At 42.7% G+C, this 27513-nt stretch overlaps 1 protein-coding gene across 4 annotated transcripts in view; it reads right to left on the minus strand.

Moving 5' to 3' along the window:
- BBS9 (Bardet-Biedl syndrome 9) overlaps positions 1 to 27513 on the minus strand; it is a 406580-nt gene that overhangs the window by 237140 nt on the left and 141927 nt on the right. For 2 of the 4 annotated variants that reach the window (XM_074198926.1, XM_074198924.1), the window contains exon 18: positions 22571 to 22723. In XM_074198926.1, the coding sequence (XP_074055027.1) occupies positions 22571 to 22723 (153 nt within the window). Of the gene's footprint in view, positions 1 to 1440; positions 19847 to 22570; positions 22724 to 27513 lie in introns of those variants that run through there. The other 2 variants (XR_012471048.1, XM_074198927.1) reach the window with 2 other exon arrangements.

Consider the following 27513-nt stretch of genomic DNA (forward strand, 5'->3'; position numbering starts at 1 on the left):
CCACAGTGATTTCAAAACCTGCCAAGATTTCTTCAATCTGCAACCCAAAATAAAGAAGCTCATGTCATTTCTCTTCTTTCTTCCCGAATAGCTAGAAACCAAAGGAGCTCGGTCTTTCTAGTTGTTCAGTTTGACTGAATGGCTAAGGGGACAGGTTCCATTCCCCATCCCATTACAGCCAGCATCTCCAAGTGCTTTTCAAGGCTTCCTTTTTGTGGATTATAATATATAGGAAGGGAAAGGAGGTGGGGTGGGAGGGAGAAAGAAAGACAAGACAGAGACAGTGAGACAAAGAAGAAAAAATAAAGGAGGATAAGAAAGCAAGAGAGGGAAAAGGAGAGGTGGGGTAAGAAGGACAGAAGGCAAAGAGGAAGAATATGTTAAAACACCATTTTATTAGACCTGTTAATATTGTAACACAACAGCTGTGGGTAAAACATCAGGGAAAAACATCCAGAAATCAAAAATATCAGACATAGACTTGAATAGGAAAATGTAGCATGTTTATATATGCTCTTATGAATTTAAAAAGGAGGGGCCGGCTAGGTGGCGCAGTGGATAAAGCACCAGCCCTGGAGTCAGGAGTACCTGGGTTCAAATCCGGTCTCAGACACTTAATAATTACCTAGTTGTGTGGCCTTGGGCAAGCCACTTAACCCCATTTGCCTTGCAAACCACCCCCCCCCAAAAAAGAATTTAAAAAGAGAGATGGTTCTCATTTTCCAAGTTTTGTCTAAATTATATATTTATATAAAGGCAGGGATGGTTTTTTAAGGTTTCTTCTACATCCTCAGTAAATGGACTGAAGGCTAACAGTATTGAGCAGTGATGGAGAAATGACTATTCAAAATATTAATCAATAGTTATGTCAAATAAAGAGAATTAACACAATCTCAGATCCCAAAACAGTATTGTTATTACTCTTCAAGTAATGCTTTACTTGCACCTAGATGAAATGATCAACATAAATTGACACATTTAGAAATGTAGGATTTTTTTAAAATGCTAACTGATATTATATAAGGAGATTAGGGGAAAGTTCACCTATTTCTAGAGTTGTTGTTGAGTCATTTTTTAGTCATGCCAACCATCAACAACCCTATTTGGAATTTTCTTGGCAAAGATATTGGAGCAGTTTGCCTTTTGTGGATTGTTGTGGTTTCCTTCTCCAGCTCCTTCTACAGATAAGGAACTGAGGCAGCCTGAAAGTTAAGTGACTGGCAATCTGAGGGGATCTGGAGGACTGGTCTCCGGCATTAGCCTCAGCTAGTAAATATCTGAGACTGGAGTTGAACTCTCACAAATGAGTTGTCCTGATTCTAGGTTCATCACTCCATCCACTGCAATACCTCGCTGCCCTATCTCTTTCTATGGGTATGTACATGTAAATTTGTATATATATTATCAGTAATAATAATAATAAATATTTGTAATCTCCAAACCACTTGTAATGAAATGCTTTCAAAATGTAGAGACCTAGCAAAGAAAATCAAAACCATATGAGAAAAGGGTGAAGTATATAGCCCTCGTGTTGCCCTATCTACTTCTCAAATTCAATGGAGGCTGCTCAGCTTCTAAAATGATTTTTATGTACACAGCAGAGATGAGGATGTTTGTCCTTCATTCTCTAAGAAGCCCATGACATCAGAAGACAAGCATCCAATCTATTTCTTTTATTCAATAACATAAAACAGGTATTTTATCAACCTGGATATGAAAGAACAAGATAGCTACTCATCATTGAACTATTTCCTTATGAACTCCTCCAAAAAGACAAAAATATATTAAGAACATTCTAGACAATAACCTTGTGAGGATGAATCTTCAAGCATTGTCATATCATTTTCATTTTACAGATGAAAAAACTGAGGCTGATAAAGTAATTCTCACTAGTAAATATTAGCAGTAAGATCTGAACCCAAGTCAAGGGACTCCAAGCTCCACAATTAAACCACACCATTTCTCAAGGTCAAATTGAAAACAGTAGGTTAGATGTGTCACCACCTGTATCTAACACTACCCATCCAATCAATATTATTGGTGATTTTCCTAAATGTCATAGGTCATTGACAAGAAGAACCAAAGTCCTTTCCTATGCCTACCACACTAGTTCTCTCTTTGGTCCAGACTAGTGATTTCATGGACACAGAAAATTCCTAGAGAAGAAACCTCCTCTACCAATCCAGGTCAGCACCTACTCTGGGATGTATAGTTTGGACGAGCTGCCAGAGATGCAGAGAAAGTGAAGGCTGCATCAGAGGTGAGCAATGAGAAGCTACATGACTTCCAACTATTATGTCTTATTCTTTCAGTGTCCTCCAACTAGGTCAGTCCAACTTTCTAATTGTCACTTTTTTCTCCTTGAGTCCATGCTCCCCTCCCTTCTTTCCCATTGTAAATTATACCATAAGAAGTTGAGGCAAATGATGCCTCAGTATTCCTAAAAATGAAAGTGAATTCTTTGATTTGGGCAGTAAGTTTGGGGCCCAGTTCAGAAAGGTTCTTAAGATTGAAGGGATTCAGGAAAGCCATTCAGGGCTCTTCAGCTACAGACAAAGTCCTCAACTTGTTAGCTGGGCTCCAGTAGCTTCTAAAATGACTTTTATGTACACAGCAGAGATGAAGATGTTTGTCCTTCATTCTTAAAGAAGCCCATGACATCGGGGAGGCGATGTCATGACAGGCACATGAATTGGATTTGAGTGAGGGGAACTGTGCTAAGTCACCAGCCTCACTTTCTCCTCCAGAGCCATGTGGGTCCAATGGTCAGATATGAATCAGGACAACTGGAGATGGCCTTGGATGCCAGCTAAGGTGGCATCTATTAGAGTGCAAGCTCTCAGTGTCCAAGCCTGAGTTCTGTCAAGTGAGGGGGATAGCCGAGGTACAGTGGCCTGGCTATGGCCAGGAAGGACTATGATGCCAATTCTGGCCCCAAACAAAGCAATGGTCATCCAGTCTTTTCTTGAACACTTAAGGTAAGGAAGACCCCAATCCTTTCTGAGGAAGATTATGCTCATTTTCGGATGATCACTAAACATTTCTATTATATACCTACTATGGAGCCAACCATTGTACTGAGAGCTAAGGATACCAAGAAGGGGTGTGTGTGTGTGTGTGTGTGTGTGTGTGTGTGTGTGTGTGTGTGTGTATGCGTGTGTGTGTGCATGTGGACAGACAGGCAGACAGAGAAAACTTAAAGAACTCTCTCTGTATTGAGCAATCAGTCTATATATCAATGATTGTGTACCTATAAATCTCTAACTATAGATTGACATCAAGAGAGACATAGACAGAGAAGGGTGGGGGCAGGATTCAAATTCATGTCTTCCTGACTACAAGCCCTCTACTCAGTCCGTCAGCAGGCTAGATGACTGAAGAGAGCCATCCTGGATGTCTCTTCTCTAGACTCATCAACACCAGTTCCTTCGTTGCTTTCTGGGTGTCAACATCCTTCCTACACATGGTATCCAGGGCTACAGACCACACACTCTACTTAGGCCAAGCCACAAGGTCTCTCACTGTCCCCGCTCCTCTCCCCCTCCTCTTCCTCCTCTTCCTCACCCCTCCTCCTATCCAGGGTCCCACCAAGTGGCTTGGATCCAGTTGGTGATCACGGAATCCATGTTGTTCTGTTGACTCCCTAAGTCCACACCAGTGGAGGAGAACAGAGTGCAAGATAATTCAGAATGAGAGATAATCCAAAAAGGATGACCCTTCAAGTTTAGAACTGTGTTCATATATTGACATTTAAATACAACTACAGTTAATCTCAGAGTTTAAGATGAATGAAGGAAGCTGCTTCAGTGGATCTATTCAGACCACTGCCAGGTGCCAGTGCCATCTTCTCCATGACAGGGAAGGGTGTGGTGACCTTCTTCAAAGGAATACCACCCAAGCACTGTCTAATACTTCACCAAGACAAAAAATCCAAAACAAACAAGGGGAAAATGGAAGACTATTTGTAGGATCCCAGCTTATTGGAAGGAGGAACCTCAGGAGTGATTGGGGGTCTAAACCCTAATATTAAAGTTGAAGAAGCTTGGAAACTAGAAGCTACATGATGTGCCCCAAGCATCTGGAAATGAAGGAGCAAAGTTGGATTCAACCCCATGTTTCTCTTCTTCCCAATGGCTCCCACTGCCCTGAAAATGCAATGTAACCCCAAAAAAGTCAAGGTGAGAAGAACACTGAACATTTACAATGCTTTTATTTACTTTTGCAAGCTATGATCATTGCTGTTATCAAAGTTAATACTGATATGGAACTTTAAAGTTTGCAAAGCACTCGGTCTAGACATTGCCATTTGGGCCTCCGCACATACCTGGAGAGAAAACCAGTAGAAGAATCGTTATCCCCATGCTATAGATAAATCAATCAATGGGGAGAATTTATTAGGCACACAGTGCCAAGCCTATGCAGATTATTGGTAAAAGACAAAAACAAAAGGTTCTGCCCTTGAGGTTTGTGCATTCTATCCCTGGAAACTATGTAGATGGTTCACAAGGGAGGCAGCTGTCATACAGCGGTAAGATCTGAACCCAAGTATTTCTGACTTTAAGCCTAGTCCTCTACATGCTAGGCTGCCCTTCCTCAACTCCACACAGGCTGGGAATTTGAAACAGAAGCCTCTAAAAACAAATCTCACAAAAGGGGGAAATCAGTTCATTTGTAGAAGCAAATATTTATCCACTACAGTATACATCAACCATACAACATTCCAGTGATTATTTTCCAAATTTAAATTATTTACATTCTACCATAAAGCAACAACTCTGTTATAATCGCAGGAATAGTCTTTTCCCTGGGTTAAAAAAGATGATTTTTTATAGTCATCTTTAGAAGAATCAGTGCCCCCAAGTGAATTTTTTTTTAGGTTTTTGCAAGGCAATGGGGTCAAGTAGCTTGCCCAAGGCCACACAGATAGGTAATTATTAAGTGTCTGAGACTAGATTTGAACCCAGGTACTCCTGACTCCAAGGCCGGTGCTTTATCCACTACGCCGCCTAGCCACCCCCCCCCCAAGTGAATTTAAAAATAAAAAATTCCCAAGTTGAAAGTAATGTAAGATGGCATTTTTCTAAGACCTTTGTTGGTTTCTTGGATTTGACAAATCAGCATTTCTCTCCCTGCTTGGGATGCCAGACCAGAGAGGAAGGACAAAGGTCCCTCTTCCAAGTCCTGTCTTTTGCTGCACTCTGCTGGAACAGTCCCTTACTCTTCAAGACAGCCCAGACCATCCAGACAGAAAGAGCCCTTCAATAAGGAAAAACAGAAACCTCTGCATATGGTGAAAGTATCTTCAATCCTGCACATCTGGATGGGTAATTGTGCCTCTCCTTTATCTCATTAACTGTCACCCTCTCTGAAAACACACATCCCTTCTCCTTTACCCAGCCCACACATTAATAAATGATGATACAAGATGATAAATGTTTCCATCATGATTAGAACTATTATTGTGATTGCTGAGTGTTTATCACCGATCGACCGAGTCCTTGGCCTAAAGGCTCACTAGGCTTTTCTTTTTGTGGAAACTTGGGCCTTTGTCTCTGTAAACATTGCCGGTGTTTTCCCAGATGGCCATCACCTAAGGTTCAAGGATCATTTATTACATTAGAAAATAATGTTTCCCAAATCAAGCGGACAGGTTTGTGGTTGGCTGAGGGGAAGCCAAAGAAGTTACTTCTCAGCATCTTCACAACAGATCCGTGGGTTTTTCACTCCACTCCCCTCACCTCAAAAAATGCACCTGTAGTCGGCATTCATACTGGAGTTCTTTCAGTGAAAAGTAAATCTATTTATCTTGGCCCAGAATTCCACCAAATAGTGTCTGGAGAGGAGTCAGTAACACAGATGCAATGGAAAGAAACGTGGCAAGCTTGTTTCAACAATCTTCCGAGGGCAATGAGGAAAAACTTTCACCCTTCTCCCTGTCTTGGGAATTACAAACACAGATGTTGGCACCTCTCCCAGCATACACCAAATACTTCTCGATTTTTACTAATACCTGCTAAAATTATGTCTTGGCCTCTTTGCTTGGAAAGAAAAGGCCAGAATGACCCTTTCTCTGACTTTATAATCCACATAAATCTTCTCAAGAGTGTTCCCAGGGAGAGCTTTCCATGGAATATTTCTTGTGCAAAGAACAACAGAGTCCTTGGAGGTGACTCTCCCTTCTCTAGAGCTTTCACTGTTGCTCAACCCAATGAGAGTAGAGATTCAGGAGGCTAGTGAACAAATGGAGGCAGGCACTTATCCTGTGGGGACCAGACTGCCCAGTTCTAACAATGAATCTCAACCGTGGGCTTGAGCTGTTGCCCTCCTGTTTTTGGTGCCAGCCTGGCATGATCAAAGATAAAACTGGGCTATGCGCCCATTTTACCAAGACACCATTTCTCATGCCCACCATCGTGTGTCTACTCACAAAGGCACCACCTTAGTTCTACCCTCTCCATCATTCCTGTAAAGATGCCTGCCTCAAATCCGGCCCCACTCCATCCACCCTCCATTCAGCTGCCAAAGTGACAGGCCTAAATCACAAGTGGGCTCCCCATAGCCTCACAGATTAGAATAATATCTAAGGATCAGAGATTTTGAAACTGGAAAGAGCCTTCATAGTAGCTATGGAGCCTGACCCCTACTCTTACAGAGGATGCCAAGAGTCAGTCACCCAATGAGTATCTGGAGCAGAATTCAAATAGAGACCTCTAAAGCCCTTCCCAGCCTGGTCATAACCTCCCTCCCACTGCCTTCTCCCTGATCCTCACCCACATTTCATCTCTCATCTCCACAACTCTACAGAGGCTGTGCTCCAAGCTGACCGCTGCCTTTTCTCCTCCTCCACCATTCTAGCTTTCCTTCTTTTGGGAGATCTTCCTGACCTAGTTTCCCCACCCCCCAATAGTTCATGCCTCTCCATAACCACCAATTGAACACACTTCTCTAGTCTATACTCTCTACCTCCTCCCCATGGCCCATCAAGGTCTGTCGAATGACCCTCCAAGCATTTCCCAATTCTTTCCTTTCTCTCCTCTGGCAGAGCCCCCCCCCCCCACAGGTGCAAGGTCGCAGCACTCATCCCTATCTGCCACAAGTCTCTCCCAACTCCAGGAGCATCTTCTACTCAGCTGCCTAAGTCATCCTCCTAAAGTGCAGCTCCGACTGCATCACTCCCTACTTACTCCTGGCTCCCTAGTGCTTGCAGGATCCAAGATCAAATCATTCAGAGACTTTCCCAGTTTCTCCTCCATCTCCTCCCATCCCCGGCCATTTCAATCCTCCCTCTCTTGATTCTGGTCATTTTTCTCAGGGTGCCCCCCCCAAGAATGCTCCTGCTCCTCATCTCCCCTTCTGAGCTTAGGCTTCTCTCTGCTTCTTATCTCTTTCTATGTAATTGTTTGCATGGTCCAGTGTAGGCACCTCAAGGACTAGCTCATCTTGTATTGCAGCCCCCTGGGCCAAGGTGGGCACCAGCACAATATGCATTTGAGCCAATATGAGGGCACTGTGATGTAGTAGGAGATCATTCAGAAGACCTTGATCCCAGGGACCAAGCTTGCATATAAATCTGGCTAAGCATCTGAGGCACTGGAGGACATCTAAAGTCCTGGTGGGGTAGGGCCAGAAGGTCAGAAGTAAAATGCTCTTCCACACCACCCAAAGGGATTGTTATTTCAAAAAAAGGCAGTGGGGAATTTGCAATGATTATTGATAACATCTGGAATTTTAAGGAATGACTTCACAAGACTATCTTTAGGAACTTGAATTTTATTTATCTACACTAGGAGGCATCTAAATGGCCTGGAGTTAAGAAGACTTGAGTTCAAATTCTGCCTTTGACACACCATAATTTCTCTCAGCCTCAGTTTCCTTATCTATAAAGTAGAGATGATAGGACCTACCTCACAAGTGTGATAACATATATAAAGCATTTTTCAAATGGTAAAGCACAATATAAATGCTGGCTAACACAAAAAAGTAAATTGCTATAAACTGGACATAAATTTAATGAGATTTATTCATTTCAGGAGCAAAGGAAAAATTTATAGAAATTTAAATATTTATAAACAATGTTCCAGGTATACATGCTCGCACAAATAATCATGTTGGAAATCAGTGGCAAACTAATAAGTATGATTATGAAGAATGAAAGAGAAACAAAATATTATATTTAAAAATCTAACAACATTCCTCAAAATGGGCAGAATGGACCCAAATTTTAATCTGAATACAGAAAAGATCCATTTTTTCTTTCAAATGACAGTCGTTGTCTTTATTAACCCATTGTCATAATGCTCAAATAAGAAGCAGCACGTAGAGTAACAAAGGTAGCTGGAACCAAAGGCCATTTATTTACTTATGTTGTATCTCTGATCTGGTATTTAAATGAGAGGGTTTAAAGCCAGGTCTTTGGGCCAGAGCAGGGAGGGGGGGGAAGCCCATTTTTATAGCAAGCAGAACAAATTGACTTTTGAACATCAAAATACTACCCAATCAGTTAATGGGATTTTGCTGTGTCACAGACCAAAAACTAAAAACAACAAACCTTAGTCATTTGGCAGGAATAAATGGCCAAAATGGAAAGTGAAAGAATCTGCATTTTAGGAGCTATTTGGTTAGTCTGGGTTGTTGTCTGGCAACAGAAGGAAGTAGGAGATTTTACAATATGGCCAGGAATCCACCATCATTTTTCATGAGTTTCTTTCCAATCTTGTGGTAGATCTTCCTACTCCCATCAGGTCAACCCCAGAGGCTGCTCCAAGATCCCAGGTGGCCCTATTTTTTTTAGGTTTTTTTTTTTTGAAAGGCAATGGGGTTAAGTGGCTTGCCCAAGGTCACACAGCTAGGTAATTATTAAGTGTCTGAGGCCGGATTTGAACTCAGGTACTCCTGACTCCAGGGCTGGTGCTCTATCCACTGCGCCACCTAGCCACCCCATATTTTCTTCACAGGGCAAAGACACCATAGAATTCTCAGTTCCCAAAGATATGGTTGGTCAGCAGTGGAATCTGACCCTTTTGACTGGAAAGTACAAATCACAGGGCACTGGGCCAGTCCTTGTTTTCATCCATTTAATTGAGGGAAAAAAAGGTTTCCATAATTTTTTGAAAATGACCTTTCATGACCCATCTCCAGTCTGTGGCAAAAGAGTTATGAGCACCCAAACCAGAAGCATTGGAGTTTCACTGCTTGGGGGGGGGGGGGGTGAGGCCAGAAGAGAACCCCTGGCCACACACTTGGTCTCCCAGGGATCAATTCTTCTACTAGGTCAGGAATAACTCCTTTTTACCAGGAGCTGAAAACAAGACTCACAAGTATGCTTATCACACAGCCCAAATGTCCAACTACCAGCCATCCTACAAAATCAAATCAGTGAGGGGGTGGCTAGGTGGCGTAGTGGATAAAGCACCGGCCCTGGAGTCAGGAATACCTGGGTTCAAATCGGTCTCAGACACTTAATAATTACCTAGCTGTGTGGCCTTGGACAAGCCACTTAACCCCATTTGCTTTGCAAAAACCTAAAAAAATCAAATAAAAAAATCAAATCAGTGAGCTCTTGCCATGGGTTACTGGTACATATAAAAGCTTTCCTTTAGCCAGTTAAACATTCCAATAGACACGTAGGCCTTCCCACTCTCTAGATCCACTTACAATTGGCTTCTAGGTAAGACTTTCTTTCAAAGGATCTTCATGAACCCGATCATCCCTTTTCAAGAGAGGGTGCGGCCAACACTTCCAAAATGTCTTTAGCAGGTCATTGGATTTGTCAGACAAGTGCCCAAATAATTTCCTTTCAGTGCAAAATCTGCTTCCCTAGTCTTGGTCTTTGGTTAAGAATCCCAAAAGATGCTACTGACAGAGCAGGCAGTCTCCTTCAAGGAAAGAAGGCCAACCTCAAACAACCTCACCTATATTTGAATCAAGGAAGAGTTTCTTAAGTCCTTACTGTGGATAAAGCACTATGCCAAGCCCCAATAAAAGAAGAAACCTAGTCCCTGCCTTCAAGGGCTTGCATTCTAATGAGAGAGCCAGCAACATGCCAGATGAAAAGGTTCCTTGGTCCTTAGAGTACAACAGTAAGCAGTCTTACCTCTTCTTTGAGGCCACAGGGACTGACCAGATGATCTCAGTTCTGACGGTGAGAGATGTGATAGCACCAAGGATTTCCATGGTCAGAAGGTGCTTTTGTGGGTCTTGAGGGGATACAGCCACAGAACCTACAGGAGCACAGGTCAGGCCACATCCCCCAAGAGTAGCTTCCAGGCTGATGGGATGGGCTGGAAGCCAACCTCTCCTCAAGGTTCCTGGACCAGTATCTTGAGCATGTCCAAGAGGACACAAAGGTCAAGGGTGTCAGTGAATTCACTCACCTGGCTCACCCTGCCTCCTATCTGACTTTTGAAAAACTGGAATAGAACATAAACTGGACAAAACTACACCATGGCTGCTCTGAAGCTACATTAGTTGAAGCACAGGTCATCTCCTTCTAGCCAAGAGCTTGTGTTCCACAAGCCCACTCTTCATTTTGCTGTGGTCTTTTCTGCAGGCACCAGGTCCTTTGGAATGACTTCCCTTAGGTGTTCACAGCAGCCTGAGGAACTTAGAAAATCACTGCACTTCTCTTTGGGTGCGAGGACCACCAGGAGAAACTGAAACCTGTTGCAAATAAGCCTGGACTGGAGCTCCGCTGCAGGCTCAAGAGGCACCTGTGGCCTTACCTGGGAGCCCAAAGGACAATGACAGAATGGCTTTCTGGGTCTATCCTTGAGAAAAGTTTTCAATTCTCAGCATCAAGGATGACCTTATAAAACCCAAAGATTCTTAGGTTAATGCCAAAATGAAGAGTGTCGGCTGATGACACCAGCATTGAGTCAGGGCTAAGACCAAAAATACAAGTGACTATGGAACGTTACCGCACCTCTCGAAATACAGATGATTACAAAGGGAAGAAACCATAGTGTTTATATAGTTACTGCTCCTGGATCCGAGGTTAAGAATTCCTGCTCTAATTTAATAGGGCTTTGTGTGGCCTTCCAGTAGAACTAACAAACATCTCTCAGGGAGTTTATAATGAAAATATGACAAAAAGACATTTTTCAAAGAGTTAAAACCATCACAAAAGCCATAAGTCAAATAGGGGAGGCAGACATAAACCTGTTGGTTTAGATGGGCATTCCTTTACATCACTGCCTCCTAAATATGCATAAAAATACTGGCCACATCTTAATTTTTAGTAAGAGTATGAAATCACAGAAGCATTGACCCAAAAGAGACCTGAGTGACAAAGTCTGGTCTTCTCATTTTACAGATGGGGAAACTGAGGTTCAGAGAAAAGACTCATCCCAGAACATACAACAAGGCAGCCCCAGGTGAGGAAGGGGCAGAGCCAGCTGAGCCACCAGTTGGCTGGCACTCACTGGAGGGGAGACCAAAGGCGAAGTTGCAAGGAGGGCCTGGCAGAGACATGATGGCAATCTGTCCCTTCTTCCTCTAGCCCCTGCTCTCCTTCTCATTCCTCCTCAAAAGCCAGGGTTGTCCCTCCCCCAACTCTCCATGGAATCCACCAGAGTTTATAACAGCAGTCTCCCTTTCAGAGTCTTCCCTTTTGCTTCTCAGTATCTCTTTCTAAATTCATCATAACAATATTACTTGATTTTTAAAGAAAACCTTTAACAGTTTTTAATTAAAATGTATTTTTAGGAGGTGGCTAGGTGTCGCAGTGGATAGAGCACCGGCCCTGCAGTCAGGAGTACCTGGGTTCAAATCCAGCCTCAGACACTTAATAATTACCTAGCTGTGTGGCCTTGGGCAAGCCACTTAACCCCAGTGCCTTGCCAAAACCTAAAAAAAAAGTGTAATTTTAACACAAATAGTGCTTTAACTTTTGTAAAATGCTTCACGTTCATGATCTCATTCAAGCCTCAGAAATATCCTATGAGGTGAAAATGGAGTTATCAGAAAAGTTGGGTGCCTTATCAATGGCCACAGAGCTAGTGGGTGAGTGTCAGAGGCAGGATCTGAATCCAGGTCTTCTTGAGGCCAAGCCCAGGACTCTGTGTTCTATCATATAGAAGAGTAATAAGATAAACAAGACAAAAGCAGATTTCTGTTTCCAGGACAGACATTACAAAGTTTAATCTTCCTGGTGGTGAGACAGTCACACGAAAGAACCCCACTTTGGGGCTTGGCATGGGGGTTTCCCAGCTGCTATCGAGGCCAGAACACCTCTGGATGGGCTTCCCAAGTGAAGGCAGACTCCTTCCAGGGAGTTTCAGGAGCCCTGGGCTGGAGGCTGCTGGGAAGGGGGTTCTCTTGGAATTCATGGGTGCATTCTGATATCTTTTCCTGGAAGTCTAGTATAGTTGCCTCTTTTACCAGAAATGGGTTGTCCTCATTCCTGTTCCCGGAGAGGCCCAGATCCTATGGGCAGGGTCACCCAGACCTCCCAGCAAGGCCGCTGGGCAGGCTTTAGGATCCCTTTGCTTGGAGCAACAAAGACAGATCCTCTTTCCACAATCAAAATGCAATTACTTTAAAGGTTTGAGATTGACATTATTTAAGGTCAGTGAAATTCAATCTCTCTCTGTCTGACTCCAAATCGTCGGGCTGACACACAAAGAAGTGTGTCGATTGCTGCAAATTCATAGCACTATTGGAAAAACAAGGCACTGTGCATGCCCAGTGAGGGGGGCCACCTCCTGGTGGGTGAAGGTGTTTCAGCACAAACCCCTAGATCACATCACACTGAATGCCATCTCTTCAGGGCATCACCAAAAGAAGGCCGAACCAACAGGACCCCTGTGAGATGATGATTCCACATTCCTGGCTCACAGAGACAAGATCTACATTGAAGTGTAATGCAGCCACACCCTGTCTCTGAGAGAACTCTCCTGAAAAAGGCCAAAAGGGCAGACAAGAAAGAGAAGAGGAATTTCCCAGCAGGCTTTGGGGCTCCCATCAGGGCAGGAGCCTGGAGGCTAAGATGTGGGAGTCAACGTGCACCTTGGTCAGCATCTCCAGGCCAAGGCCGATGTTCAGCTAGATGGAGCCAATCAGAGAAAGTGGATCCTAACAGAAGATGCCATAGCTAAAGAGGAGCACACTCGCCGTTAATAAAAAATGCAAGTGCCCGGGAAAGAGGAACCATGCCAGATGGCTATTAAGACTGGAATGTTTCAGACACTAATAGGCCCATTCTTGGCTTGGTGGTGTGTAACTCTCATTAAGTTGCAATTAGGGTTACACACCTCAGTCGAAGGAGACATCACACCGATAGCTACGCAGGACCGCCAGCACCCCCTGCCCCTTCTAAAAGAGAATCAGTCGCACTGGGTCCCAAGCATGGAGGCCAGGAGGAATATCACATTTGGAACAAGTAAGGAAAGTGAGACATGCTTGGGTAACCGGCCAGCACCCTGACAGCTAGCGTCCATGTAGTAAAGTTCACCCACCAAGACCCACAGCCAGCTAGGTGGTACAGAGGAAAAAGCAAGGAATGGGAAGTCAGGGTCTGGGTTCAAATCTCAGTTCTGCCACATTCAACCCATGGTCCTGTCAACAAATCACATCCTCTCCAGTTCTGAGCCTCTGACACCATGATCAACCAGGGCCTGAAGATTGGCCTGGACCAGCAAGTATCCCTCCAGTGGCTACTTACCTGCATTCACATTCCAGAGGCTCCTTTCCTCCCTCCTGTTCACCTTTTGAGGGAACAAAACAAGGTGAAAGAGAAGGAGAGAGGAGCAAAATCAGAAATGAAGTTACAGGCAGTCCATGGGGGCCAAGGCAAACCAGTCCTATCACCATGAGCCAGTGCAATCCATCGCGGGGTGGGAGGGAGGGAACATCTATCCCCCTCATCTAGAAAGTCAAAAGCACAGACGGGAGGGAATGAAAGTGGTCTGCCTGGGCCCTGCCCCAAAATTGGGGTCCCAGAGGAATTACCAGTGGGAGGGGACATGGAGGATGGGTATTCCAGGGTGTCCTAAAGGTTCTGAGTGGCCAAAGGAGGAAATAGGGGAGGATTCCCAAGTTGATCTAGGAATGAAGACAGACCTCTAAGAGATGAGAAGGCCACGTGTCCACTTCTGTCTTTCCGCACCCAACATCCAGCACAGTACATACACTTGGCCATGAAACTCTCAGTGATTCCATGGCAAAGGACAAGAAGGCACAAATGAGCTGTGTCAATCTGGGTACCAATGAAGAAAGTACCCACATGTATTAGAGCCCAGAGCCACAGTAGAAAGACGCACGAGTCAATTTAGAATTTGGTTATTCTTTCCTATAATAGCATCAGAAGCCTAAATGTATTACAAAACAAACCTTTAAAATGGTACCTAAGTTCCACTTCCCCCCCAAAAAAAAGAAATATTCTTAAAATATTACAAAACACATTGCCAAAATGATCATAAGTTCAGGACCCAAATTAGTGCCTCCCCAACTGTTAACTAATCACCTGGTAGTTATGTGATTTATCCATTTTCTATATGAGTTGTCTCCTCAAGTAGAATGTAAGCTCCTCGAGGGCAAGACCTCTTACTGAGTCTTTGCAAACCCGCTGCACTGTATGGGACTTGGCCACTTCTTTTTCCTTCTTTGGACTGGACTGTGATTTCCTAAAGGGAAGGCACTCCCAGCTCTATCAATACTGATCAGAGTCCCATCCACAACTCAGATAACTAGCTGGAGCACTGAGAGGTGAAGCTAAGATTTCCTCAGTCACCTAGCCGAGACGTCTAACAATCAGGATTTGAACCTGCAAGTCCTTGATGCTGAGGTCAGCTCCGGATCCACAAAGCCCATCGATTGACTTCCCTTCTAATTAGCCATCTCTTCCCTTCCACAAGATGTTGTTATTGTTTTGATTTCGAAATATTTCATTCAGAGAAAGTCAAACCAAAATATTCTGAATGGCCCTTGTTTCTGCAAGTTTCTGAACCCTAGCCCGAATTAATCCCTGATTCTATTAATCTGGTGCTCCTTTTATGTTGTAAGTGACTGTCAAACAGCAGCAAGTACATTCATTCAGTAAGAAACAGGAAATAAGTTTCAGGAGAATTCCAAGTTCTATTTCCTCTAAAATTTCTCCAGTATCTCTCAATGGCATTTTCCCATAGTGTCCATTATAAAGAAACACAATCCTGCTTCTCTAGGTTCCGTCCCATTCATTCATTTTGGGGAAACTATTTAACCTGATGAAATATAAATCACAGGACTGAGAACTTTGGAATTTTAACTTTTTGTTTAAGGAGGTTTAAATCTGTGAAAGAAAAATGAGCAAGCTACTCCAGGGTTTTAATAATCTGTCCTGGAGAGGGATGACAGCAGCACGCCATGGTCCTGCTGTGGCCTTTCTAGATGGTGATAGAGACAGGTCAATGACTTACCCCAAGGTAGCGTTCATTCATCATAACAGATGGGGAATTGAAAGGGGATCAAAGGTCAATGTGTTCTCACACAAACCAAGGAGAGAAAACACTGACCATGGAGAGGAGACAGGTCACGGCAGGACTTGCAGTAATTCAATGAATGAGATATTTTGAGAGTAACCAACCAAAGATTCAACAAATAGAAGCAAATTGCCAAAAATGGTAAGAAAGGGAAAGCCATTGTCAGAAGGGCTATGGAAAGACGACATGAATACACGACTGGGGGGGGGGGGGGGGAGATGAGGAGAACAACCCATGAACTGATTCAACCATTATGGATTTCATTTTAGAGTTTTTCAATTGGAGTAACCAAGTTGCCCAGGTCTTTTGATCTAGAGTTTCTACTGGTGGGTACATGTTTCAAGAAAGTCAAAAGATGAAATCAAAGGTTCACTGGAGACCAAAATGTTTGTAAGGACAAAGAAAAGCATATGCCCAAGATTAAAGAATGGCCAAAAAAATGGGCAATGTATAGATTAATGGAATATTATAGTGCAATAAAAAAATAACAAGAGCAATTCAGAGAAATCTGGTAAGAGCTACATGAATTGACCCTGAAATAAATTAAGAAAACCCAAAGATCAAGTTTTTTAATGATTACAGCAATGCAAAGTGCTCATTAAAGAGAAGTTTAATTTTAAGAAAATGAAAAATCCACTGAATGATCTGGAAAACAGGGAATGAAATTTGCTCTGTCCTTATGAAAAAGATATATATAGTAAAAAATATACTGCTTCCTATGGGGTCAGGTGGGGTCACTGTATTGAGTGCCGATTTGAGGGTCCTTATTTTATTTTGTCACTAAAGAAAAAGCCAATCAGTAAGAAATAGGAAGCCCAAGGGAGTTTGCTCCTTTGCCTGTTTTTCTATGAGTGACTAATGAAAAGGATCCTATAAAAGAGATATTAATAAAACACTGCTTTGGTTTCTTATGTGTCCCCCCTCACCCAGATAAGGGTGGGACCCCGGATACAGCCCAAGCAGGGGAGAGTCCAAAGCACCCATCTGCCCCTCCTTCTTGGAAGCATTGCCCAATATCACATCGGTGTTTTTGGCTCAGCCGAGATCCATAAAATCCTAGGCCAAGGACACTTCATAGGATGGCAGTGATCCCAAGAAACTGAAGGATATGTGGCAAACTCTTGGCAGGTTTGGCCAGGCCGGAAAGGCATTCCCATTGGTCCAGGTGACGGCCTGGGGCTGCACTGGGAGGAGCGGGCTAAGCTCAGAATCAGGAGAATGACCATTAGATCATGACCATTTGGCCAAAGAGACTGATGAAGCAATGAATCGATGTTTTTAAAGACATTTATTGAGTATTTACGATGTGTCAAGCACTTGGGAGACAAAGAAACCTTCCTTGGGATAACTTACATTTGTTGGGGAGCACACAGGCGACCACAGAGGGACCCCCTGGGAGGGAAGACCCAGTTAATGCTGGAGAGGTGGGCAGCCAGGCAACTGGAGGGAGTGCAAGAGGCAGCCCAGGCCTCGGCAGAGGGTCTGCTGCCTGCAGCCTCCTCCCCAGAGAGGGGGAGGCCCCAGGACCCGCTCCCTGCAGTCCCAGGATCCCTTCATAGGTGGATGCAGTGGTGGAATAGCCCCAATAACCCCGCTGAACTCTCCCAACATTTCCCTGCAAACAACTCTGGAGTCATGACATCATCCAACCATTTGAAGAATGAATTTGGAGTGCCAAGGGGTAACAGTGTGTACCCTTTGACCCAGCAATACCGCTCCTAGGTCTGCATCCCAAAGAGACCAAAGGAAAAAGGAAAAGAACTTATATGTACAAAAGTACTTCGAGAAACTCTTTTGTTGGTGGACAAGAATTACAAATTGAGGGTATGTTCATGGGTTGGGGAATGGCCAAACCAGCTGCAGGATATGATTGTGATGGAGTACTCTTGTGCCTTGGGAAATGAGGGGAGTAGTTTCAGGAAAAACCCAAACCACATGGCAGGACCCCTATGAACTGGTGCAAAGGGGAAGTAAGAATAACTGGGAGGTCACGGTGCACAATGTTGCAATGAGGACCAACCGTGAAAAGCCTGGCTCTTCTGATCCATACAATGCTCCAAGACAATGTCAAAAGACACATAATGAAAAACGGCTATCCACCTCCAGAATTCTGAGTGCTTCTGGCTCTCTTATATTTTTGTTTTTGTAGTATGGTAAATATGGAAATATGTTTTGTACTATTTAACATGTATAATTAATTGATATCAATTTGTTTGCTTTCTTATTGGGTGGGAGAGGGGTGGAAAGGAGGGAACTTGGAACTCAAAATTTGAAGAATAACAAATTTTGAAAACACACAAAAGAAATATTAACTCAATTGCTGGTACCCTTAATTTGATTTCTTTAGCCAAACATCAGAAAGTACTAAAGGAATTCAACCCCATCTTAATAACATTAATGTGCTAAATAAAATCAGAGGATGGGAAGAAACTGGAGCTAAATGGGAGGAGTAACCAATGAAGTCATTAGCGGAGGGACTTTCATCTCCATGAATCCTTCCTGGATTCAGCAAATGCCATTATTCTTTTCCCAGCATTAATTCTTACCTGTGTGTGTCCTCTCTCCGTCTATGAACCAACAGTCCCTTGAAGCAGAGAATTTCTTTTTTTTTTTTTTAATTTGAATCCCAAGGACTACAACAGGCACAAATGTCTGAATTTCACCAGGCCATCTTACTATGTTGTGTTAATGATACACAAAAGTACACATGCCCAACATAAGTAAATTTTTCTTATGTTCAAGCCATCAACACTAATCTGCCATGGAAAACCATACAGCCCAACATAAAGAACCCAACAAGACAAATTCCTCCACTGACTTCCACAAGAGCTCAATATGAAGAGAAGGTACTGTACATATGGATGGAGCCCGTGCAGCATTGGCCAAAGTTGGCACAATGTGACTTTCAGCATCTCTCTAGAATGAAGGGTGCTCCACCGGCTGACTTCTAAGATCACTTGGCCCCAAGCTCTTAGGTCAGAAAATATGGCTCAGAATTAATTGTGACATTAAAGAGGCCCAAGTTGTGTAGCCAGCTTTGATGTCCCAGGCATGGGGATACAGCATAATTGCTTGGAGGAGTCATAAGACATTGTTGTTGACCACAACAGAAGCACACTATAAAAAATGACTAGTTGAGCAAATGGAATTTATTTCCAGATTGGCTATCTGTCTGTAGTCATGTCACTGGTGGGGTGGGACTAAGGTCAAAATCAGGATGAGATTATAAAGATAACAAGGAGGAGCCCAATGCCATTCACTATGACAGCGCCAACTACTTAAACAAGCTGCCAATTTAAAAAATAAATAAAAGAAAATTAATGAAAGTAAGAACATGCTTTTGATTATCACCATTTTCTAAAGAAATTTATCCAACGGAAAATAGCTGTCACGATGGGCAGGGAAAAAATGGGCCCAGTAACCCTGTCATTCGGCAAACATTCAAGGGTCCCCCAAGGGCAATGCCAGTTGGGAACAGACAGCGATAGCTACTAAAAACTGTGGGCTCGGCAGTCCTCTCGGGGAAAACTGAAAAGAATGAACACATAGCATGAACTCAGCTATCCGGTCACATCACATACTTAGAACACAAAAGTCTAAATAGCACCATGAGAGAGTAGACACTGTGCTCCTGGGGCAGACCCTCAGCACCCCCCTCCCCAAATTCCATTCAGATTTACTTTACCTGCAGTTCCACCAAGCCAGGTTCCTGAGCCCAAAGCAGATCAGGAGGAGATAAAGAAACTTCTGGAGAGGAAAGCACAATGACAAGAGAAGGCCTGGGACAAGGAGTCATCAAAGTCAACAGTCACACTGTACAGATGAGGAAACAGGCCTGGAGGGCAGCAGCAAGGCCAGAACCTGGGTCCCCAGATTTCCAATCCAGGGCTCAGAACCCTTTTAATGGATTAAACTTGATGGTGGATGACAAAGAGACACCAAGTGGAAGAGATTATTCCCCCCATCAAAAGGTATTGATTAACCTCATGTTCTGTCCCAGGCCCTGAGGGGAGGTGCTGAGGTGACAGCCACAAAGCATGAACTGATCCCCACATCTGAATGGAGGAGATACAACAAGAACACAAATAAGCACAAATAAAAGGTGATAGATGCAAATATATACCAAGCAGTTCAAGGAGGGAGGTCACTTGCAGATGAGGGAATCAGTGGTTGATGCCCACTGGACTCAAGGTCTTGGTCCACCATAAATCCAATAACAGGAGGGCGCATCAGGACCCTTGGGGAGTCCTCAACCAGTAAACAAGAGCTGTGGATTCTCCTCCTCCTCCTCATCCCTGCTTCACCTCCTGATCTTGTGATTCAGGGCTAAGAATCCCTCCTCCAACCCTTCTCCTCCTCTATCTTCCTGAAGTGCGGCAGCTCCTGATGGTCTGAAAGCAGAGGTTGAGGGTTCAAGGACTTCTGCCTAGGTCATCTCCTGGCTAAAAAGCCCCCCCATGGCTCCTCAAGGAATTTATTGACCGTGTCCGAGTCCAGCCTCTCAAATTCCTCTCCAGAGAACTCCCATGCACTTCTCAGCCTCCCCGACCTCTCACTGCCTATACTCACACCAAACTGGACCACGCACCATCCCCCAGAGAGGTGAGTGTGGGAGAATGCAAGGACATGCGTGTGAGAATTTCCCACCTCGCCATGTGGCTCTGATTCACCTGGAATGCCCTTCCAACACCATTCATTAAGAGGGGGGAGAATGGCAGCCAGGGCCAGAGAGGTAAGTCAAAAGGCCATCTTTTCAGGGGATTTTTGTTTGTTTTTTAAAGAGGAATTTTCTGCCCTAGCAGAACCCAATGCCTTCTACTGACCGGGCTTTTGAGAATGAGCAGCAGTGGTATTGACCTCCATCAGGCAACTGGCCCCAGGTCCCCTGGGCCCCCTAGACAGAATATTCCAGAAGCAGGATGTCCTGATTCAGGGGGCCTGCTCTCTTTCCAAGACACCGCGCTGCCTCTCAACCTCATATTATGGAACACAGTTAATATTACAGAGAAATGAATATTCCACAAGTTCAATCACTTTTCCCCAAATATAACTACATGATAAAAATTTTAAAAGCCTCCTGCCTCCAAAAGTCAGTTTCCTTTAAAAGGGGGAGAGGGAGGAGACAGGGGAAGAGTTACATAATTTTGTATTCTTACACATTATTATATTACCAAAAAAAAATGAAAGCCAGGGGCCTTTCTGAGTTGGAAGGGCCCACCTCTGGCTGTCTAGAACCACTTCGGGCTATGGAAGCCTTGCCTCCACAAGCACCCTATCAATGATCATCCGGCCTTTTCTAGAAGCCCCCTCCAATAAAGGGGGGCCGCTAGGACCTGAGGAAGCCCTCTTTCCATCTTGGGAAATGTTCTACCCACCCAGTAGAAACATGGCTTGGTGGATCCTACCCCTGCTCTCCTTCTGCCACTCTGGGCCAAGCAGAACAGGACCAGTTCCTGAAGCATAGAGCAAGGAAGTCACGCTCCCCCCAGTCCCCTCTTCTCCAGGCCACACAATGCTATTAGCTAGGGTAAAAAAAATGAACTCCAAGGGCTGAATTGGCTCTATAATTTAACAAATATTCATAAGGAATCTCAAACATCCTATGACTGAATACTTCAAACAGTTTGCAAAATTCATGGCTTTTTCCTAAATTAATTTTGTATATTGTTTTACTATTCCAAGTATATGGCTAAAAAGACATTTATGATTTTGAGACTACTACATATTAAAGACAAACATAAAATTCATGAACTCCATTCCCCATTTCCCAAATAACAAGTTCCCCCTTAGTTTCTGCTACCACAAATAAAAAAAAAAACTGCTACTATAAAGATTTGCTTTCACATATGAGTAAAGTATGGCTTAGCACATTATTCACTTTCTTTGATTTCTTTGGGACCTGGATCTAGTAGTGACAATGGACTTATAAGACACAAAAAAATGAACTCTAATTCATAAATGATTTGAAACATCATTCTAAAATAAACCAAATATGAAAAGTCAATGACAAACTCATAATTCAATGGATCCTGTGATTTCATTGATGTGAGTAATCCAGATATCCTGAAGTCAAATTTTCATCAAATTTCATAGAAATTATAAAAGATACCACATATTCATCAAAAGATATGTAGGGTTAAGGACAAGAGCCAACAGTTCTTTGGGAAAGAACCATCAACCATGACTTCTGAACTGAGGACAACAGAGATGCCCAGAATCTAAAATACATCTCACCACTCCTGGACTTGGAACTGATAGTTAATCTGGAGCCCCTCTAGGCAGGGGCTTAGGAGGGACAATGAAAGGATGGAGTGCCATGCTGAGAAAGCAGAGAAGAGTAATGATCTGTCCTTCCCTCCCACCCCCAGACACCCCTATTCTTCACTGGGTCCCAGGATCCTCGGCTTGGAGAGCTCACTTGACCCACTCCCACCAGCCCAGGTGACTTTTTAGGAACTTATGAACAGATGAAACATGTTCACCAAGAAAAGGTCTGGAATAAAAAAGGCCTAGCAGAATTACCACAGTAAATATAAAAGGAGACAGACTCACTTTTTGGTAAATAGAAATTTTGCTACAGTCCTTCAATCTGACTGGTATCATTTGGTTTATATATGTTCTGAGTAACCCAATAAAAACTATATTTTAAACTTTGGAAAAATAGTGATGTTTAATAGCAATGCTGACATATGGAGATCAATGTGGACCAACAAGCTTCCCATGTGAGAAGCATCCCAAGAAGCATGTGATGGGCTCTCTGACAATAGTCCTATTCCTGAGGCAGCCGTCCCAATCTCATGTCATCAGCAAGTCTGATAAGGAGGCTGTCACTGACTTAAGTCACATCACTCGTGAAAACATTAACTAAAACAGAGTTCTATGATATCACATGGAGATTTCAAGGATGGGAAGAAAGAAAGGGCTCATTTCTCAGGCCCAGGGCTGAGATCTCAGACCAATGAGTCTGAGAGCAAGATGACAGCTGGGATGCGGGGTGGTCACAAACATGCTTCTGGATTATGGCCAGGAAGGACATCCCCAACCTTAGAGTATATGCTAAATCACACCAACAACTCCAGTTACCTGGAAAAAAAAATACTGCCCCCTGCACTGACCTGTTTGAACGTCCCATCTAACAAGGTGTCCAGATGTTGGAGAGGGGCAGGCGTCTTATCTTTGAACCTCGTCAGTAGCCGTCGTTCTATGGCTCGGAACTGGATGGCTCTTTCAGATAACAGTTCTTCAACTCTGTCTGCATTCAGTCGGAGCTATAATTAAAAATTTCCAAAGTTCCAATTAACTGGGCAATAAAGATCCTTTGCTCTGCCAGAAATGTTTAGGATAAAAAATGCAGGTGGCCAGGCAGCCCACTAATGAAATTCCTCTCTAGTGCAGAGCAGCAGTTACATAAATGCTTTTGATTGCCTATGAGAGCCACTATTCTTCTTTAAAGCATTTCTCTTAAGATACTATTGAAAATTAAAATAATCAAGTCAAGACATAGAAAATAAAAGATTTTCAAAGTGAGGTTGTTATTATTTCACAAAGCAAATACAATAGCATGAAACTCCCCAAATTTGAGGCACACCATCCACATACATGTGTAAAAAATATGTCAAGAGAGTTGCTAAAGATGCCCATGTTTTTAAGAATTAATGTGCTGAAGGACCCAGTACTAGCCAACAGTGGGTCTACAGAATGTTTATGAAAGAAATTGTAAATTGAAAAATCCATTTCATGTTTTAACTAATGGATGTGTGATCGCATAGAGGAAAATGCACATACCCTCTCTACAATTATCCTATCAGCAAAATGAAAATGACTTGTCATATAAAGTCATATCATCATAAACCAGGAGAGAGTAAAGGACTATATTTTTCATGCCTAGAAAGTAAATGAAGTTGTAACTACCAGTATCATAAGAGAGTATTAAAAAGATTATGTCATATAAAAATCAAAAGCTTTTATACAAACAAAATCAGCCTAGCTAAAGTAAGGAAAGGATCAGCAGGAATGATTTATGTCAAAAATGAAAATTAATAAACAAAACTTATTCATAAAGGAAAAGAGAGTGATAAAACATTTCAGATGAAAGTCTGACATCAAAACCTACAGGGAAATAGACATAAATCGATACTATCAGCAGCCAATTTTCAATACATATGTGGTCAAAGGAGATGAAGAAACAACTAAACCAAAGTCTAAATCAAACTTTCAAGGTAAAAATTTGAAAAAAAACATTTTAAATTCTGCAAAAAAAGAGTAATAAAATTGTTTATCTCACCTAGCAACCTAATCACTTGTTTTCTCCTCCAAAGCAGCAATGGACAGTTAGAAAGGAAAGACCTCTTTTGGTCTTGGGATTTCATATGCGTGGGGAACTTTAAAGATGGAAACTCCCTCCACCAATGTGATTTATACATTACTAGATGCTGGACAAGTCCCTTAACCCTGTTTGCCTCAGTTTCCTCATCTATAAAATGAGCTAGAGAGTAAAACGGCAAATGACTTCAGTACCTTTGCCAAGAAATCCCAAAATGAAGCATGAAGAGTTGGACATGACTGAAACAATTGACCAAAAGTAAAAGATAGATCCATTTGGTAAACACATTACAAGATCAATGATTTAAAGCTGGGAAGCACCTTAAAAACCATCTAGTTCTAGTCCAATAACTTCCTTTTACAAATGAGAAAAGTGGGATCCAGAGAGTTGACTACAATAGCAGGAGGCAGTCAACATGCAAACTCAAACCCTTTACCTCCAAATCCACTAATATTTCCATTTTGTCTCACATTAGTTTGAATTTAATAAATAATATAATAATATAATAAATAAAATAAAGAATAAAAGAATAAATTTAGAAGCTTCCCTCCGAAATGTCTTTATTTACAAACTTCCATGTTACAGTTAAGACCCAAACACTGTGAAATCATCTTTACACTTTTACTTTTTAGATCTAATTACCAAACATGATCAATTTTTTTTTAGGTTTTTGCAAGGCAATGGGGTTAAGTGGCTTGCCCAAGGCCACACAGCTAGATAATTATTAAGTGACTGAGGCCAGATTTAAACTCAGGTACTCCTGATTCCAGGGCCAGTGCTCTATCCACTGTACCACCTAGCCGCCCCTAAACAAGATCAATTCTTACTTCAAAACACCCTTATCTAAATTTCCACATCCCCTTTCCCTCCTCAGTTGCTGAGCTAGCACTGCAGAACAAGCAGCCAGTACTGTACCATCCTCCCAGCCCTTCTCCTGGTCTCTTATCCATCTTCCATACAACACCTTAATACCTGTAGATTGATCTGCAACAGTGGTCTTCCAAAAACACTACTTTTATCAGCTTGTCCCTTGTCCTCAAGAAGCCACAAGGATCAGTATTACTAACTAAACCAAGTTCAAACTTTTCTGTACAATGATAAAATAGCAGTTCAGAACTCACACACATTCTGGAGAAAAATATCTTCTAAGGAAAAGGCAAAACACTTAAACAAAGAGAATCTTATCCAGAAAGTCAGGGCACCGTCATCCCTGGAATTAACCAGATTCACCAGTGTTTCTATCAAAATCTAGCTTCATCAGGGACAAATGTGTTGTACTGACACCATTGTCTCAGGATCCAACATACTACCCAAGGGGAAGGTGATGTCCTTAATATGAAGACAAGCCAATATATATATACATATATAGACATCTATTAAGTGCCTATTATGTGACTGGATTGTAGGGTGCTTGAAGGAGAACAACAGATAGAAGAATTCTACAAAAGGTAGATTAGAGCCAGGATGTGATTGCTACATCTACTTTTCTCATCTCAACAAGTTAATCTTCATGAGCATGACCACATGAGCAGTGTCCAGAGGACGTCTGTGAGGAAGCTTTGAGAAGGTGTCTGTAGATGATTTTCTACAGTCCACCACAACTTCCCAGGCACGCAACCAACTGAGCTATAAGAAACAAAAGTCATACCAATCTAGGGTCTGCTGAATGCAATGAAGAATCTCTCTCAATAGAGTAAATTCTGGTCTCAAATAGAAGTCTCTCCCATTCCATATGCCAGACACTGTCTAGGAGATAAGCTTGCTCAATTTGTCCACTGAGCCTCAAAGTCAAATGGGAAAAAAAAAACCAGGTTGGAGGTATTCTCCCATTAATTCTACCATTCTATCATTAAAGCATGTGACAGTGTTGAGAGGGTACCCTGGCCAAAACTCAAAGAGCAAAGGTAAATATATATATATATATATATATATATATATATATATATATATATATATGATTGGCAGAGACAAGCAAGCCCTTGGGCCCAGAGTTGAGCACTGCTAGTAGTGGCACAGTGCCCAGAGTGCCAGGCTAAGATCAGGAAGACTCACTTCCAAAGTTCAAATCCAGCCTCAGATACTTGCTAGCAGTGTGACCCCAGGCAAGTCACTTCACCCTGTTTGCCTCAGTTTCCTCCTCTGTAAAACGAATGGGGAAGGAAATGGTCAACTGCTGCCCAATCTTTACCAAGAAAACCCGAAATAGTGTCACAAAGAGGCAGACATGATTGAAATGAATGAACAACAAGAACAATCTTAATAAATGAAGAACCTAAAAAAAAGAAATAAATGGGGGGACCGCTTGACGGCCATCTGTCTTCTAGTACCTGCGGAGTTACCAGGTGGAAGAAGGGTTCGACTTATTCTGTTTGGCCCCCAAATGGCAGAATTAGGATCAAGGTGTGGAAATACACAACAGCATATTATTGAACAAAAATATTTTCATCCCTCTTGGTAAATGTCATCAAGAAGCCGCCTCTGCTCTTCCCTAAGTTTGTCCTTCATTCTCCAGAGTTCCGGATGGCATTCCATCTGCAAGAACTTCCAAAGGCAGCAAAACAACTCTGAGGAAATCATTGATGAACTGAGACGATGCACCGTAATAATTCATCAACCTAGGAATTTTATGGAAATGCAACGACGGCAAATGCAGCCAATAGGTGGAAAAACTGAACAGCAGAAAGAGGCACTTGTTTCTTATAAAAAGCAATAAAGAAAAAAAAATCTTTCCATTTCAATAACTCCCAGAGATGACTAAATGGTATTAGCAGAAGTTGGAGAGAGTGTGAAGTTACCCAAGAGCAACTAAAGAAATGGGTCTCTCAGTGTGTGTGTGTGTGTGTGTGTGTGTGTGTGTGTGTGTGTGTGTGTGTGTATGCATGTGGAGGGGGGGGAGGACGAGGGGCTGGGATCAGTGGGGAGAAAAGGACTTCCAATTTCTTTGATACAGATACAGTCTAACTTTGTATGAATATCTTCCTATTATGTAGACATAGAACAGAAGAGGAAGAACAAGCCGACAAAGGGCAAGGGTGCATTGCAAATCAACTATGTTTGGCCAAATGGAAGTAGTGAGGGTCTCCCTATGAGGAGGCTAGACCCTAGGGAACCTGAGCTGCTAATCTGAAAGCTCCCCAAGGAGAAGAGCTATGAGCAGAAATCCCTCCTGAGCTGTTGGTGGGGCTTACCACAGGAGGCAACTTAGGAGCAGATCTTATTGTTCATAAAAAATCTGAAGGACAGAAGTGTTTGAAGGAATATTGTCATCTAACTGTAATATCACAGCACAGAACAGGCCGGGCAGACCACCACAGTGGGGACTGGCTGCTGTCAAATCATGGACAAGACCCCAGATCTCTCAGTTCCCCCAATAGAGGTTGAAAGAGGAAAATGAATTAAAAAAATGTAATTTACAATGAACATTATTTATACATCTTGCATCACATATATCAGACTGCTTTAACATGAAAAAATTCAAACATCCCCAAATTGAAAGCATTTGGTGTAAAAAATATACTGACCTTTGCAGAATTTCCCTTCTACATATGATCTCCAAAAAAATCAAAGAAAACATTGTTTCAAGTTCTCTATTCTCTAAGGACCAGATGCTGTACAGAATTATGCATTAATTCTACACAAAAATTCTTATATTGATTCTGAATGCCTGAGGACCAAATAAGAGAAAACTTCACTTTTATGGCCCATACAGATACTATTTTATACACATGAGCAGTA

Source organism: Macrotis lagotis, chromosome 8 (assembly GCF_037893015.1).
Source record: "Macrotis lagotis isolate mMagLag1 chromosome 8, bilby.v1.9.chrom.fasta, whole genome shotgun sequence".
NCBI classification, from domain to species: Eukaryota; Metazoa; Chordata; class Mammalia; order Peramelemorphia; family Peramelidae; genus Macrotis; species Macrotis lagotis.